Genomic DNA, 17,087 nt, shown 5'->3' on the forward strand with positions numbered 1-17,087 from the left:
CGAAGGCAGACTATCAGCTGTAAATTTGAATTTTCCTGGCTTTTGTCATTTTGACTCAACTCCTTTTCCATACTAACTTTATGGAATGAATTTCTTTGAATTCTAGCCAGCACAATTAGTTTAAGGTTTTTAACATTTTAACTTTCTCTAATGACAGATGCACTGCTGCGGGCAGATTCCTGGAACAGTAATACATTTGGGTGTTCAGTAGCTCTTATCTGAATTCCAGTTATATTCATAGGTTGCCCACATGTGCATATTGGGTGGGGGTGTTGGGGGGGAAATATGACACAGTGATACTTTACCTTTTGGGAATAATACATTAACCACAAGCAAAGTGTAAGACTGTCATTTTGCTTTTTTTAAATCTCAGCATTCTCTTCCTCCGAGCGCATATGCCACTGTCAAGGCGTACGCCAACTTTGATGCTGACCGAGATGCTGCAGCCATTGAAACAGCCATCAAGACCAAAGGTAGGGGAAATGGGTCTCTCTCTCTGCCATTATACTTGCAAATGATGTACAAATATATATACAAATGATATAATATGGATAGGTGGTGTTTCTTGACCTACCACTTACTGTCCTTAATCCAGAGCATTTATTTTGTGTGTTCTTCTTCATGACTTGCACTATTGAAATCTTGGCAGAGAAAGACTTAAGATTGCCAGTAGAACAGTTTTAGAAGGAGAATGAAGTTTTGTAATTAAATCTGAATGTTTGTAGCAAAGGAAGGTTGGGCGAGTCTATAAAAATCCATATTTCCTTCCCAGGGATTAATCTGAACTTTGAAAAAAATGATTAAACCAATTAAACAGTGCGTTTAAATCTTTTGTCTTCTAGGATAAGGAGTTCATCTCTTCCCCCCCCCCCCCCCCCCATGGAAAAATAGTTTAATATTTTGAAATGTTGGGTGTAAAAGTAAAGGGACCCAATTGGAAAGTGTGATGCAGCAATGGAAACAATATCATTTTATTGTTGCATAATTATGATGATTCATTATTTGCATTCAGTTTAGCACTCGGTGGTCCCAGCTGATTGTAGGGCCCAGTCGTGCTAGGGGCTGTACAACCGTATAGTGAGACAGCCTCTGCCCCCAAAGAATTTACAATTGAAATTAAGAAGAGGTCACACAGCAGACCTGTGACCGAGCTGGGATCAGAACCCTGTTGTCATGACTCAGTCTAGTGCCGTGTCCACTGCCTCTATAAAATATTACAGCATTAAAATGGCCCTTTATGTGGTTGTCACATCCCTGAGTATAATCTCTGAACTGGAATTTTCCCATTCAGATATTTTAACTTGGATAATAGGTGACCATGCCTAATCAGAGCCGTAAATAGCAAATGGTCAAGATGCTGAAATGTTACTGTATCGTAGGCCCTGCTTGTGCTGCTCCTCCAACTTCTACCTGACTTAGTAACCAGTTTTGTTGTTTGGCTAGCTCAGACCATGGCTTATGTCCATGTATCACGAGGGTAATAGTTGTACTCCAGTCTTACAGTTCACTGCTGATGGGTGTGGTGGCATGCACAAACTAAATAGATTGCAGGATCAGGGCTAGTAACTATGGTAGGTAGCCATGCATCCTCTTTATTAGAGAGCCCACTGCAGTATGAGTGTCTTCTAGTAATTGATTCCTGTTCTTTTGCTGTGTCCTAAGGGTGCCTGTGTAACCAGTTCAACAGGTTTTCCATCTTCCCTGCTCTCTGTGCAACAAGGTGTCCTAGGCTGCTGGTTAGGGCTGGTTGAAATTTTTCCATTGAAACTGTTTTTAATGGAAAATTGGATTTTCAATAGTGCTGGTGTGTGGTGTGGTGCTGTAACAAGTATCTACTTTTTGCAGAATAATTAAAATCATTGTCCAAAAAAAAAAGGCCTGAAAACCAAAATATTTTGATCTGTAATGCCTCATGGGAGTTGTAGTTCGGGTGCTTCGTGCCAGTGTTCTCTCTGGACCATGCTCCCCAGCTGCACTTCATCTCCCATAATGTACGGTGACTGTCTGAATAAGGTGGTGATCCATCTCCCCCCACGAAGCGGGGAGACTGGTGCATTATGGGAGAAGTAGCCCCACTGGAGATTCCAGTTTACAGAAGAGAATGGGAGCATGTAGCACTTGAACTGCAACTTGTGCTGCAGTGGCATTTCAATGTTGAAATATTTCAGTTTTTGGTTGAAGTAACTTTTCAGCTTTTCACCAAAACTCAACATTTCCCACAGAGAAAAAACCTTTTCCCTACCTCCTCTACTGTGTCCCATACCACTCTCCGTGTCTTGCAGGCTATCTATCCCTGGTCAGGCCCTGTGGAAGAGTTGCCCAGATTTTCACAGAATGCATTTTTTACAAATGCAGCTAGGCAGCGTGGTATTTTTGTTGTGGGGAAAGAACTGCTTTCTGGACACAACTCAACCCTGTCATCCCAAACTGGTTACAAAAATGCTCCATTACACTTGTAGTGTGGACATGGAGGGCAGCAGCAACTCCGTCTCATCCTCCTACATAACAAAGAAAGGGTGTGGATAATATTCCAGAGTCTCCTCCGCTCTGGATCAGAAAACAGAGTTGGGTGTGGCTGGAATTGCTGAGGTTTCGCCAAGAAGCCAGAACAGAGTCGCATTAATAAAAGCTGAGCCACTTATCATCTGAAGGAAATGCTGAGTTTTATGAATCTGAATAAAGTCCTCTCTTATTCCTCAGTGTTGTGTCCAGGAAACATAACAAATGATGGCATTAAACCATTGCCTGTTCCTCACAACGTGACATTTCTATGCGAGGGAAGCTTTCTTTTAAAAAGTTACAAGGGTTATTTTGTAATTAACTATCATAAAAAACAAAACACCTCCACCAGACAACACAGAGGGAGAAATAATTATTTTCTTTTCTCTAAGAGCTCATTCTACAAAAGTAGGAGTGGACTTTTTAAATCTGAAATTCACATTTGTTTTTAAAACAAATAAAGCAAGCTTCTTACAAGGGAGGGCTGATGAAGGGTACATGGCCCTGCTGTGTATGTGTGTAGTTTTGTCTAGCTTTAATCAACAATATTTTGCAGTGCTGATTACAGGGCAACTCTAAACATTTCAAAAGTACTGTGAAGCCTTCTGGATCAAGACATTTACTCTAGCATATCAAGCTGTTAATTTATTGTAATTTCCATTCCATATCCTGGGAAATGGAAGGCCTTGTCCTGTCAGGAAAAGCCAGGCTAATGTTTGTTCACTTTCTTTCAACTACAATAATCAATTTGCTGAATTTGTTTGGCAGATCTGGGGAACACACCTGCTTAAATGTACCAGAAGTAGTGTCTGATGCTGCAGATACAGAAATAATAAGAAAACATACTCATATGTATAAGTCTTTGCAGGACTGGGCTTGTATCTGTTATCCAGAAGTTGTTGCTCACAGTAATAATGTGTGGACTTGTAAATGGAGACTCTCTGGTTTTTATGTTGACTGTTCCATTTTAAGGACAACTACCCAAAGAGAACATGCCTAAGGGAGATAAAGTACAAGAATTCTGAAAACCCATTCTTTAAAGTTCCATTTCTTTGTAGTTTGATTACTTGAATATGGAGCTTGGGCTTTTGTTACTGCAGAAGACCAGTAGAATTTCCATTTGCAAACTGTCTAAACATATGTTTGTTTGTCATGGTGTGTCTGCCAGACAAGAAATGACCTAATAGGAAAAAACAGTGTAATAACAATATTAGGAATTACTTCTGCAAGCAAACAAAGGAAAATATTTGTGGGATCTTCCAGATCTTTAACAAGAAAGACTGATCAATATTTATATGCTGATAAAACCTGCAGCCACCTATACGAACTTGTGTTTCCATCCAGTATCACTGATATTTATGCATCTCAGTAATTATTGTTTGTATAGTGCTTTAAACATATAAAATGCTGTATAAATGGATCATGGAATTGAAAGAGAATAATTCTATATATTCTCTTTGGATTGTTTTAAGATGAGCAGAAAGCTGCGGATTTCATAAGAGGCTATAAATAGCTAAACAGACAACTGGATTATGTAGGTAACTAAGCATTCAAATGGACCGCTCATGTTGTCCAGTTCAATAAAGCATGGAAAGTTAAAGTGGAGATTGCCCGTCTTGTTTCTGGCTTGAGAGCATACAGAAGAGGGTTCATTACATCTAAACCCACACCATTCTTTTTGATCCCAGCGTCTGGACAATAGTACTACTGTGAGAATGTTGTGATCATTTTATAATTATCGGGATGCCCTTTTATCTTGTAATTATTTCATAGCAGGAGTATTGAGAGTGCCTCCCTCAGAGCTTGACAAATTCTGTGAGGAAACACTTGGGTGTGGTTTTGGCATTGGAGTTATTTTTCTTCCCCTTTTGTATTCTGTATGTGGATAGTCCCGCATGCCTGTGCATGTTAATGATATTCTTAATGTGTGAGAATAAAATCTTAGAGGAAACCTCCTTTGACATGGATTTATGAAAATCCAGCCTAGTGTGTTCTGGGAGATACTCCCTGAAATCTATAAAACTGCATAGAAATGTACTTGTTCAGAGTGTTAATAGTAGCAACAAAGAGATGCATCGCTGTAATATACCTCACAGAGAGAACCCTACAAAGGAAAATACAACAGGAGAAATCCTGGCCATGTTGAAGTCAAAGGCAGAAATCCCATTGACTTCAATGGGGCCAGGATTTCTCCCAAGAATTATAAAACTGTACACCTCACAATTCAAATTGGATAGTCCCAAAACAGTTCAAGGAGCCTTGGGGCCAGATTTACAAATATATTTAGGCGCCTAAAGCTACAGTCAAAATAGTAATGCTTCCCTTGCACTTTGTATGGTGTAGTCATCTGATTGTCATGAAATAACACACTGGAGGCATAGTTCACACCAACTTACCTGCAAACCTGAATTTATTTATTTACAGTATTGCATTTTAAGTTTAATGCCAAAACAGCATCACTGGGTGCCTTCATTAATATTACTAGCTTTCTCATTGGTTCACATTACCCTTAACAATTATGAATGTCATTCCTATTTTCCGTTATTCTCCTATAAACATAAAATTGATCATTTTTATATAGCTGTTATTTAGGAAATCGCATAAACTGGGCACCATCTTGTTGCTATCTGTGGTGCAGTGCTAGCTTTTAAAGCCGTTTGCCTAACCTTGTCTTTATTTATTTCCATCTCTATCTGTTTGCCCACCCTCCCCCATCCAACCAGAGTTACCAAGTTGATCTTTGTACCTACCCATATGGGAGCTGAAACCATGGTAGCAATGGCTGCGTTTAAACAAGGTGGTTATTGGGAGTGCTGTTTCCCCAACTGGGGTAGACCATTTATTTGTTTTCCCTGGAGAAGTGTGGGTGCACAGTTCTCTGAAAAATCATCCCTTCTCAGCACTTTTATTGAATTGTGGATTCAACCAGTGTTTTGGTAGTTGTACAAAGCTTAGTGCTCTTTTTTGATCTGAAGTACTTAAAAGTTGAAGGGCTGATGTCAAAACTGGTAAGCCTGAAACACCACACCTGGATAAATTCCTATATTCAAAGACCTACCTTCAGGACTGCCGAGATATAGTCCCTTGCCGTTCCATCCAGGCTGTCCTTGAAAATTAAAGGCAAAACTAAGATTCATGATAAATAAACTGATGCACTTATGCTGCCTCCTGCTGTAAGCACGCCACAACTTTTTGCTGGGAGGCTATCCAAGTATCTGCTGGCTTTTCTGGTACCTAGATGCTTATCAAGAGAAGCCCATTCATAAGTGGCCCTTTTTAAAGCCCCCCCCCCCCCCCAAAAAGACCAAATATAAGTCAGTCTGTTCATTTACACAGCTGAGGTTTTTACTTCCTCCTATCTTGCTGATTGAGCTATGATGCTGAAGTCACAATGGCAGCAGCAGGCCTGTTTGTATGAAAGAAAAATTATCAGTAGATGAAAAGAATATTTTTTTTCTCATAAAAAGGTTTTCAAGTTGGAAATTTTAACTGTCTGTTTTCTGAGCCTGGAAGGAGTCGTCATGCTAGAAAAAAAGGACAATATAAAAAGTAACATTATCAACTCTGCTTGTTAGTCACAGGTAGAAATATACCAGAAAAATATGCTCAGCAAAAATAAGTTTGCTTTTAATCAAGATTGAAGGAAACAAACTTTAACTTCCAGAGCTTTAGTAAGCAGCAACATGAGATCAGCCCTTCTGCCCCACCCTGTGTTAGCAAATGTGAGTCAGTATCCTGTTCAGAGACATTATTAGCTGCATATTTCCCTGCACTGAAATGCAAGCATGCATTTTCCATGAAATGCCAGAGCCATGAATAGACTTGTTTCCATCCCCAGAGCATGTGAACAGGAAACTTTAACGTGAATATTTGTGGCCTTTGTTCTGTCACTTTTCTAATGCTTGCAGACTTTATTTTCCCAGTTTCAAATGCCAGGAATTAAGCTTTGTTTTGTTAAACAGTTTTAGAGGTTGGTTGAGTGCTGCAGTGAATCACTGGCTGAGCAGAAGCTGACAGTGTTGTGTGTATGACTGTCATCGGGCTGGGCTGTGCTTCTCCCTAGCTCCAAAGCATATGCTGCTATGCCCAGTCTTGAAAGGAGGCTCTTTTTCTTAACTGAGGTTAGCAAACACACAGAACAACAGTCTTTTTAACTTACTCCTTAGCCTGAGGCCTCCCAGGGGTCTCTGGCACCCCTGCTCTGGGCAGCTTCCCTGTTTATTAGCTCTACTTTCCTGGAGCACCAGCCCCAAGGCTGCTTCCTTGCTCCCTTGCTCCAGGGACCCACCACCAGAACTAGCTCCACTGTGGTGTCGCTTTCCCTCCTGTCTACACTACGAAATTAGGTCGAATTTATAGAAATCGCTTTTGTAGAAAGCGGTTTTATACAGTTGATTGTGTGTCCCCACACAAGTGCTCTAAGTGCATGTAGTCGGCAGAGTGTGTCCACAGTACCGAGGCAACCGTCGACTTCCAGAGTGTTGCACTGTGGGTGGCTATCCCGCAGTCTGTCGCCCATCTGAATTCTGGGTAGAAATCCCAGTGCCTGATGGGGCTAAAACATTGTCGCGGGTGGTTTTGGGTACATATCTTCAGGCCCCCGTTCCCTCCCTCCCTCCGTGAACGCAAGGGCAGACAATCGTTTTGCACCTTTTTTCTTGAGTTACCTGTGCAGACGCCATACCACAGCAAGCATGGAGCCCGTTCAGCTAACCGTCGCTGTATATCTCCTGGGTGCTGGCAGACGTGGTACTGCATTGCTACACAGCAGCAGTTAATTGCCTTTTGGCAGCAGACAGTGCAGTATGACTGGTAGCCGTCATCGACGTAGTCCTGGGTGCTCTTTTAATCGGGTGTCTGGGCAAACATGAGAGTGACTCAACCCGGTCATTTCACTTTTAAGTTTCGTCTCGTGGTGATTCAGTCCTACCGGCAGTGCACTGTCTTTTAACCTCCAGCCAGCAGAAGATGATGGCTAGTCGTCATACTGCACCGTCTTCTGCCGAGCACCCAGGGGATGATGACGGCTAGTGGTCGTACTGCACAATCTGCTGCTAGCAAGATCTATAAAGATAGATGAAGTGGCTCAAAACAAGAAATAGACCGGATTTGTTTTGTATTCATTTTCTCCCTCCCTCCCTCCTTCCCTCTGTGAAATCAACGGCCTGCTAAATCCAGTTTTGAGTTCTATCCGTGAGGTTTTGGGTTCTATCCTTGAGGGGGGCCATTCAGTTTCTCGCAGAGCCACCCCCTTTGTTGATTTTAATTCCCTGTAAGTCATGTCGTCAGTTGCCCCTCCCTCCGTCAGGGCAATGGCAGACAATCGTTCTGCGCCTTTTTTCTGTGCAGACACCATACCACGGCAAGCATGGAGCCCGCTCAGATCACTTTGGCAATTAGGAGCACATTGAACACCATGCCCACTATCCAGCAGTATATGCAGATCCAGAACCTGACAAAGTGATACCGGGGGAGTAGGCGACGTCAGCGTGGTGAGGAGAATGATGAGGACATGGACACAAACTTCTCTCAAAGCAGAGGGCCTGGCAATGTGGGCATCATGGTGCTAATGGGGCAGGTTCATGTGGTGGAACGCCAATTCTGGGCTTGGGAAACAAGCACAGACTGGTGGGACCACATAGTGTTGCAGGTCTGGGACGATTCCCAGTGGTTGCGAAACTTTCGCATGTGTAAGGGCACTTTCATGGAACTTTGTGACTTGCTTTCCCCTGCCGTGAGGCGCAAGAATACCAAGATGAGAGCAGCCTTCACAGTTGAGAAGTGAGTAGCAATAGCCCTGTGGAAGCTTGCAACGCCAGACAGCTACTGGTCAGTCGGGAATCAATTTGGAGTGGGCAAATCTACTGTGGGGGCTGCTGTGATGCAAGTAGCCAATGCAATCAAAGATCTGCTGATATCAAGGGTAGTGACCCTGGGAAATGTGCAGGTCATAGTGGATGGCTTTGCTGCAATGGGATTCCCTAACTGTGGTGGGGTCATAGACGGAACCCATATCCCTATCTTGGCACTGGAGCACCAAGCCGGCAAGTACATAAACCGCAAGGGGTACTTTTCAATAGTGCTGCAAGCACTGGTGGATCACAAGGGACGTTTCACCAACATCAACGTGGGATGGCCGGGAAAGGTGCATGATGCTCGCATCTTCAGGAACTCTGGTCTGTTTCAAAAGCTGCAGGAAGGGACTTTATTCCCAGACCAGAAAATAACCGTTGGGGACATTGAAAATGCCTATAGTTATCCTTGGGGACCCAGCCTACCCCTTAATGCCATGGCTCATGAAGCCGTACACAGGCAGCCTGGACAGTAGTCAGGAGCTGCTCAACTACAGGCTGAGCAAGTGCAGAATGGTGGTAGAATGTGCATTTGGACATTTAAAAGCATGCTGGCGCAGTTTTCTGACTCGGTTAGACCTCAGCGAAACCAATATTCCTACTGTTATTACTGCTTGCTGTGCACTCCATAATATCCGTGAGAGTCAGGGGGAGACGTTTATGGCAGGGTGGGAGGTTGAGGCAAATAGCCTGGCTGCTGGTTTCACACAGCCAGACACCAGGGCGGTTAGAAGAGCACAGGAGGGAGCGGTACGCATCAGAGAAGCTTTGAAAACCAGTTTCATGACTGGCCAGGCTACGGTGTGAAAGTTCTGTTTGTTTCTCCTTGATGAAACCCACTGCCCCTTGGTTCATTCTACTTCCCTGTAAGCTAACCACCCTCCCCTCCTCCCTTCGATCACTGCTTGCAGAGGCAATAAAGTCATTGTTGCTTCACATTTATGCATTCTTTATTCATTCATCACACAAATAGGGGGATAACTACCAAGCTAGCCCAGGAGGGGTGGTGGAGGAGAGAAGCACCAGGATGGGTGGCGGAGGAGGGAAGGGCAAGGCTACACAGCACTTTAAAACTTATTGAATGCCAGCCTTCTGTTGCTTGGGCAATCCTCTGGGGTGGAGTGGCTGGGTGGCCGGAGGCCCCTCCCACCGCGTTCTTGGGCGTCTGGGTGAGTAAGCTATGGAACTTGGGGAGGAGGGCGGTTGGTTACATAGGGGCTGTAGCAGTAGTCTGTGCTCCTGCTACCTTTCCTGCAGCTCAACCATACGCTGGAGCATATTGGTTTGATCCTCTAGCAGCCTCAGCATTGAATCCTGCCTCCTCTCATCATGCTGCCACCGCATTTGAGCTTCAGCCCTCTCTTCAGCCTACCACCTCTCCTCCCGGTCATATTGTGCTTTCGTGCACTCTGACATTGTCTGCCTCCACGCATTCGTCTGTGCTATGTCAGTGTGGGAGGACACCATGAGCTCAGAGAACATTTCATCACGAGTGTGTTTTTTTCGCCTTCTAATCTTCACTAGCCTCTGGGAAGGGGAAGATCCTGTGATCATTGAAACACATGCAGCTGGTGAAGAGAGAAAAAAAAAAAAAGAGGCAGTGGTATTTAAAAAAACACATTTTCTAGAACAATGGCTACACTCTTTCACGGTAAACCTTGCTGTTAACATTACATACACAGCACATGTGCTTTCGTTCCAAGGTTGCATTTGCCTCCCCCCACCACGTGGCTAGCGCCACCCCCCACCTTCCCCGGCGAACATTTCTGTTCAGCCACAGGCAAACAGCCCAGCAGGAACGGGCACCTCTGCATGTCCCCTTAAGAAAAGCACCCTATTTCAACCAGGTGACCATAAATGATATCACTCTCCTGAGGATAACCCAGAGAGATAAAGAACGGATGTTGTTTGAATGCCAGCAAACATACACTGCAATGCTTTGTTCTACAATGATTCCCGAGTACGTGCTACTGGCCGGGTGTGGTAAAGTGTCCTACCATGGTGCATGGAATAAGGCTGCCCTTCCCAGAAACCTTTTGCAAAGGCTTTGGGAGTACATCCAGGAGAGCCGCAAATGCCAGGGCAAATTAATCATTAAACATGCTTGCTTTTAAACCATGTATAGTATTTTAAAAGGTATACTCACCAGAGGTCCCTTCTCCGCCTGGCGGGTCTGGGAGGCAGCCTTGGGTGGGTCTGGGGGGTACTGGCTCCAGGTCCAGGGTGAGAAACAGTTCCTGGCTGTTGAGAAAACCGGTTTCTCCGCTTGCTTGCTGTGAGCTATCTACAACTTCATCATCATCCTCTTCTTTGTCCCCAAAACCTGCTTCTGTGTTGCCTCCATCTCCATTGAAGGAGTCAAACAACACGGCTGGGGTAGTGGTGGCTGAACCCCCCCTAAAATGGCATGCAGCTCATCATAGAAGCGGCATGTTTGGGGCTCTGACCCGGAGCGGCCGTTTGCCTCTCTGGTTTTCTGGTAGGCTTGCCTCAGCTCCTTAAGTTTCACGCGGCATTGCTTTGGGTCCCTGTTATGGCCTCTGTCCTTCATGCCCTGGGAGATTTTGTCAAATGTTTTGGCATTTTGAAAACTGGAACGGAGTTCTGATAGCACGGATTCTTCTCCCCATACAGCGATCAGATCCCGTACCTCCCGTTCGGTCCATGCTGGAGCTCTTTTGCGATTCTGGGACTCCATCATGGTCACCTCTGCTGATGAGCTCTGGCCAGCGTGGCAAGCTGCAGGTGACCATGCAAACAGGAAATTGAAATTCAAAAGTTTGCGGGCCTTTTCCTGTCTATCTGGCCCGTGCATCTGAGTTGAGACTGCTGTCCAGAGCGGTCACAATAGAGCACTCTGGGATAGCTCTCAGAGGCCAATACCGTCTAATTGCATCCACAGTACCCCAAATTCGACCCAGCAAGGCCGATTTAAGCGCTAATCCACTTGTCAGAGGTGGATTAAGGAAATTGATTTTAAGAGCCCTTTAAGTCGAAAAAAAGGGCTTCATCGTGTGGACGGGTGCAGGTTTACATCGATTTAATGCTGCTAAATTCAACCTAAACTCCTAGTGTAGACCAGGGCTAAGGGTGCAGTCTACCAGCTGCCTATTAGCAGCCCTTTATAGGCCCAGGTGTAGCCCCACCCTCTTTAATTGGCTGGATGGGACTCATCTGTTCTGGTTCTGGGGAGCTGGGCTTAACCTGCCCATAGGGACCAGCTACCCTGTGACTGACTCGTGGCCTAGAAGAGGTTGGGGGAGAGGGTGCTTTTCCTACACTGGGTCAGTGAGTTGTGTTAGGAAACAGTCATGTTTAAAAACACGTTGGCTAGTTGTGGGTAACTCAGTTAGTACGTATTTGTCTCTACAACGTGCCAAGAGGTTTTCAATAACGGTAGTTAAAATGTGTTAACACGTTTTTTTCTGCAACACATTTTTCCCAATGTACACAAAGCCTCTCTGAGTAAGAGGAAGAGAGCTGATTTTTATCTGCCTAGGCTATTAGCTCATAATGGAATCTGAAAATGATTGCACCGGTTTAGCAAGTCTGGTATCTTATCCCTTGGATCAGTTACTGACTTTGTTCTTTCCCTGATGGAAAAAATGGAGTCAGGAAAAAGAGCGAGAGAAGAAGCTTGAGTGCTCTGAGCTAGACTGATTGTTTAGGTCTGCAGCAAAAGGTGAAAAGCCTTTTTGTGTGTGTGTGTGTGGGGTGGGGGGGGCACGTTCTCTCTCTTAAGGAGCTGAAAAGAGCTTTACCCAAGACTGTCCACATGTATCAAACCAAGAAGTTAGTGTGACTAAACTTGATGCAGAGCAGGTTGCTAAACCTCACCTTAATGGCAGGCTGCTGGGAGAGTGCTGTACCCCACCTCACTTGGAAGTTGAACCCAAAGGGATAACTTCCCAGGGTTTTTTGTCCCTGGATATGCACTTAAAAGTAGAAGCAGTCTATGACCCTGATCTTGCAAAGGGATCTGCAATCATGGACCATCATGCTCTCTGAGCCCTATTGAAGCAAGAGTTTCTCCACATGTGAGTAAGGAATGCAGCTTGTGGATTTCTTTATAGAATCTGGGCTGAACTGTGAACAGAGATAATCTTTTATTGGGACAACTGTAATTGTAATCTAATGAGAGTTGACACGTCATGAACCTCCAATGTGGACACTTCACTGAGCTTGATGACTTCAGGAATTGGAAATGAAAAGGCAGCCTTCCTTCTCCCACTGGCACAGAGTGGAGATCCTAGGGAGTTGGTGGTGGGGTAACAGTAGTCAGAGATGACAGTTTAGCAATGATGGGCCTTATCTTTGTCATTCTTCAAGCTAGACTGGAAATGAATGGAGTAGTGTGTAAAGTTTGGAAACTCTCTCATGCTACCCATTTTTCACAAGAATCTGACTCCTTAGGAATCCTGAAAGGTAAGGTAGTTGCATTCCGCCGGCAGGTAAGGACATTGTGGTGTTAGTAAGCTACAGCGCTGCTATGAGGAAACTATTTACATGCAGGATTCCCAAGACATGTTGTGGGTTGTTTGTTTCAGTGTAATTTTTAAAAGTAAAACAATGGAAGCAGGAGAAAAGCCAATGTAAAGAAAGTGCCCTGTTAGTTTTGGCTTGTAGAAGTTCCTCTTAATTGTCTTTTGTAGACGGCAGCATTTGTATAATTTTATTTTCTCTGGCTTTCCCCATGTGTCAGATGCTGCATCTCAGTGGGTATTTACTGGGTCAATAATTATGAGCGAACTTTCAGAGAATGATTGTTACAAGCTAGATTTTTCCAGAGTGGGTGTGTTCTGTATGTAATTACAGTTCTGTTCTGTAGTCTCCTGTTTGTATTCCAGACACCATTGCATGCACCATAATATGCACAATTATGTAGGATGCTATTTATAATATTGTTTTGGAAAACTGAGCATAGTAGAGACTTTTTGGTTCTATTTTTCAAACCTGGCATCTAAGTGAGAGCAACCCGGTTCTAAATATGGGCTCACAAATTGACACACAACTCCCAATAAATACCTATTTTACATATCACAGATCCGATATGAGTGTCTAAATGCAGAATTGTGCCCCAGTTTTAGACACTTGGGTTTCAAAATTCGATTCTCTGTATATAGTTTTTGCCTTTTCTAAGCCCCAGCCTCTCAATGAGATAATACAGCTGCAAAAGGCATCATTACATCCATGACTAGGAACAAATAATCAGCCACCGGAACTCAATCAAATGAAAACTTCAGCATGTTGTTGGAACACAACACTGACCACCTTTTTGACTTCCCTTTTGGGCTGTCTGGTCATGTATATACTATGCTACTGTTTTCTGGTTGGAAGAATTTGATATCTGGATATTTCCTACAATTTTAACATTCTGCTTCTGTCTTTCTTTGAGTGGCAGGTCCAGACAGCTATGCTTAATCAGTATTGTACATCTGATAAAAATGGACAGTTTATCTAGGGGCTAACTTGCAGCTGAATTGTAGTATTAGACAGAATTAAATGGGTGTTGGACATTTGGGGGGTGGATTGGTAAATATTGTCTGCTTCATACAATTGAATCCAGGTTGAAATAGGTATTATTTCTCCTCTATAAACCAGCTATTCTTATTAAAGGGAGGTGGAGTGTGAAAATTAACTTAGAGATGCAAGATCCTGAATTGATAACAAGGTTTCACTTAAACAGCAATATATCTTTACCCCAGGCTTTGTGAAAATTTGACCGCCTACCATATTGGATCAGAATGCCTTGAACTAACCTAACCTCCACAGACCAGTTCAGATCCACTCAGCATCAGAAGTGTGACTGCACCAACCCTCTTGTCCACGCAGATCTCATTAACCCCTTGTTCCCTGGCAGCTCCAGTACTTTTTGTTTCGTTTTTATTCCCGATGACTGGTGGCTAATGGTTTTTTAAACAATTGTTTCTTTTGTCCTGTAGAGGTTGGGTCACTGCGCACGCAGAGACCTTCGTCTTTACATGAAGAGATCCACCAAAAAAATTAGTTGGGACAAAGTTAGTGCTTAGTGGCTGAAATGTAAATATTGATTTTTCTGTTTGAGTGAAGTATTCAAAGAGTTAATGCCAGGAAGCACCCAGGCATCTAGTGTATTCGAATATATTAATAATCAATTATTAAAATCCTATTGATTGGCAACATAAAAGCATGTTTTAGGTGCAGGAACACTTCATAGCCCCTGGTGAACGGGGTTAACTGCAGTACAGCTTTCCTCCTCCTCCTCCTTTTTCAGATGTTATGGGGAGCCCATTGAAGTCAATGAGAACTGTGGCAATTCATTTCATTGGGCTTTGGACTGGGATGTGTAAGACAGCCTGTTTGCAAGGCAGAGGAGTGAGAGCCCTTTGGGAAGGTCAGGCTCCATTTTAACACTGTGGGTCTACTAGCAGAGCACGGAGTGTTGGCTGGTCAAGCCAGGTGCCTCTAATGTAGATTCTGTTGGCAGGCAGTGAATCCAGCCCTGTAAGTGCAGCATAGCTGTTAATGAATCCAAATTCTCCTCTGTATTGTACACACTGATCTGGAAACCTTCATTTCAAATGTTACTAAAACGTCACTGTTTTGTAGCTCAACTGCTAAAAAAAAGACTGGATAACGAAGCATCTTCTAGGGCAAAACCTCAGCCTGCATCTCCTAGTGACAGTTTCAGGAAGCAATGTGTATGTATAGCTCCTTCCAATAGGTATCAAAAAGTATAAACATTTTTTTAAAGCTAATGTTAAAATTATGTAATACACAGGTTGAGAAAAGTGTCTGTTCATCTGGGTATAGTGCTAGATTATCCACAAATACAAAGTTTGTCTTTAAAAGTCATATGATACATACAGTACATAATCAGCAATAACCCAAATTTAGGGGAATAAATTTAAGAATACAATTTAGATATTAGTATCCAAATCTACACTGCAATGTAAGCCCCAGGCTAGTAGAGCTGAGCAGACCTGTGGTTTGTTAACCTAGGGCTTGAGTGTTTACGCTCATTTGTAACCCCAGGTTAAGAATTGTTGAATCTTGCGTCCCAACTTGGGGCTCCAGCATCTACTCCGCATGAAGCGGGCCTGAGTCCAGCCATCCACATCCCAGACTTCCTAGTGCCTTCCCAAAATGTGGCTTCTCTTGCTCTTTGTGGTGCAGTGTGGGAAAACTTGACTGTCCAGAGGACAAAAGAAAGTCAGCCCATGGGATTGTGGGATACTTTTGGTGGACTTGTAAGGTATATCTACACTGCAGTTAGATACCCATGTCTGGCCTGTATCAGTTGACTCATGCTCGCTGCGCTCGGGCTGTGGTGCTATTTAACTGAGGTGTAGACTTTTCAGGGTGGTCTTGAGCTAGCGCTCTGCAGCCCTCCCCACCTACGATGCAGAGCAATAGTGCTTGCAGTCTGGGTCCCAGCTTGACTTGGGCTCAGACCCTCCACCCCATAGGGTCCTGGGACCCTGGATCCAAGACCTGGATTAGTGTAATTTGTGTTTAGATGGAAGGGGAGTTAGGCTTGAGTCTGAGTTTGACCCTGGGCTTACATTGCAGTGTAGACATACAGGGGCCATAGCCTTTTGAACCTCTGGGCTGCTGGGGAAAAAAAGGGAAGGTAGTGGCCTTTCTTCTGATCACTGTGTTTGGAATATTTGTGGTGAATTGGAAAAATAACTGCTTTATTAAGAAGCCTAATTGAAATTGCGCAATTGAAACCACATGAGCAGGCTGTAATTAATTGCATTTCACATCACTTTTACAGGAAATACTTTCACATGACTTTCCTAGCAGGAGACTGAGTGACACACTTTCAACCAAGCAGGAGATAGAAGTAGCACATCATCTCCGTGTTCCAGGACCAGTTTTTCAAACAGTTGCATGCCTGAGTGCACCTATGTTTCTCTGTCTGTGGACAAATAGATTTGCACATGTTTTATGTGCACTTGTTTTGAAAACTGGTGTTTGGCTGCACTTACTATGAGGGCAGGACATTGTTGATAGTAATGAAGCCCATTGTGGGTGTTGCATACAGTGCACTTCTAGCAAATGATACTGTTTTAATAAGTAAGAGACCAGTGCAAGAGGAGATTTCTCAATAATCCTTTGCGTTCTATCTTTGTAGGTGTGGACGAACTCACCATCATCAACATTTTGACAAACCGCAGCAATGAACAGAGGCAGGATATCGCCTTTGCCTATCAGAGGAGAACTAAAAAGGTACCGAGAGCATCAAGACTGGTTTATGATTGGTATTATCCGTCACATTCGTGGTTAGGTTTGAAGTGATCATACTATAATTGATTTCACTGGGAGGTCCACTTGCTTTTACTGTGGCTGAGCTTGGCTCAAGATAGTTTAAGAAATAGCTGGTGACTGTTGATGCATTACTCCTGTAGGTATTCCAAAGTACCAGGAATGCTGCTGATGGGGATATGCTACCATCTCTCTAAAGCCCACCTTATTGCGGGCAGGTTATGACACCATTGGAATCTAAAGCTGTGCCTCTCCTGCCAGATTTCTAGGGTTGCGAAGCACACACATCTGTAACTGAAATCCCCTGGAGAAGGGGTTCTTCACACTTCTAAAAATCAAGCCCAGTGTTTTAGCACCAGCCAGGCATGTTCTCCTATGTCCATTGTGTGTGTAGCAGTGTGCGTGCTTGAGCATGTGAAAATCCTTTTTGTTCAAGTGATGCCTGACGTCTGGGACCCAGTAAAAGGAGCGGAACTGAGGGAAGAT

The 17,087-nt window shown here is 43.8% G+C and overlaps 1 protein-coding gene across 1 annotated transcript in view; it reads left to right on the forward strand.

The window, feature by feature from the left end:
* The window catches only part of ANXA2 (annexin A2), a 51,227-nt gene that overhangs the window by 11,771 nt on the left and 22,369 nt on the right, over nucleotides 1-17,087 (forward strand). The window contains exons 3-4 of the mRNA XM_073303640.1: nucleotides 374-473; nucleotides 16,471-16,565. Coding sequence (XP_073159741.1) covers nucleotides 374-473; nucleotides 16,471-16,565 — 195 coding nt within the window. The remainder of the gene's footprint in view (nucleotides 1-373; nucleotides 474-16,470; nucleotides 16,566-17,087) is intronic.

Source organism: Lepidochelys kempii, chromosome 10, assembly GCF_965140265.1.
Source record: "Lepidochelys kempii isolate rLepKem1 chromosome 10, rLepKem1.hap2, whole genome shotgun sequence".
Taxonomy (NCBI): Eukaryota; Metazoa; Chordata; order Testudines; family Cheloniidae; genus Lepidochelys; species Lepidochelys kempii.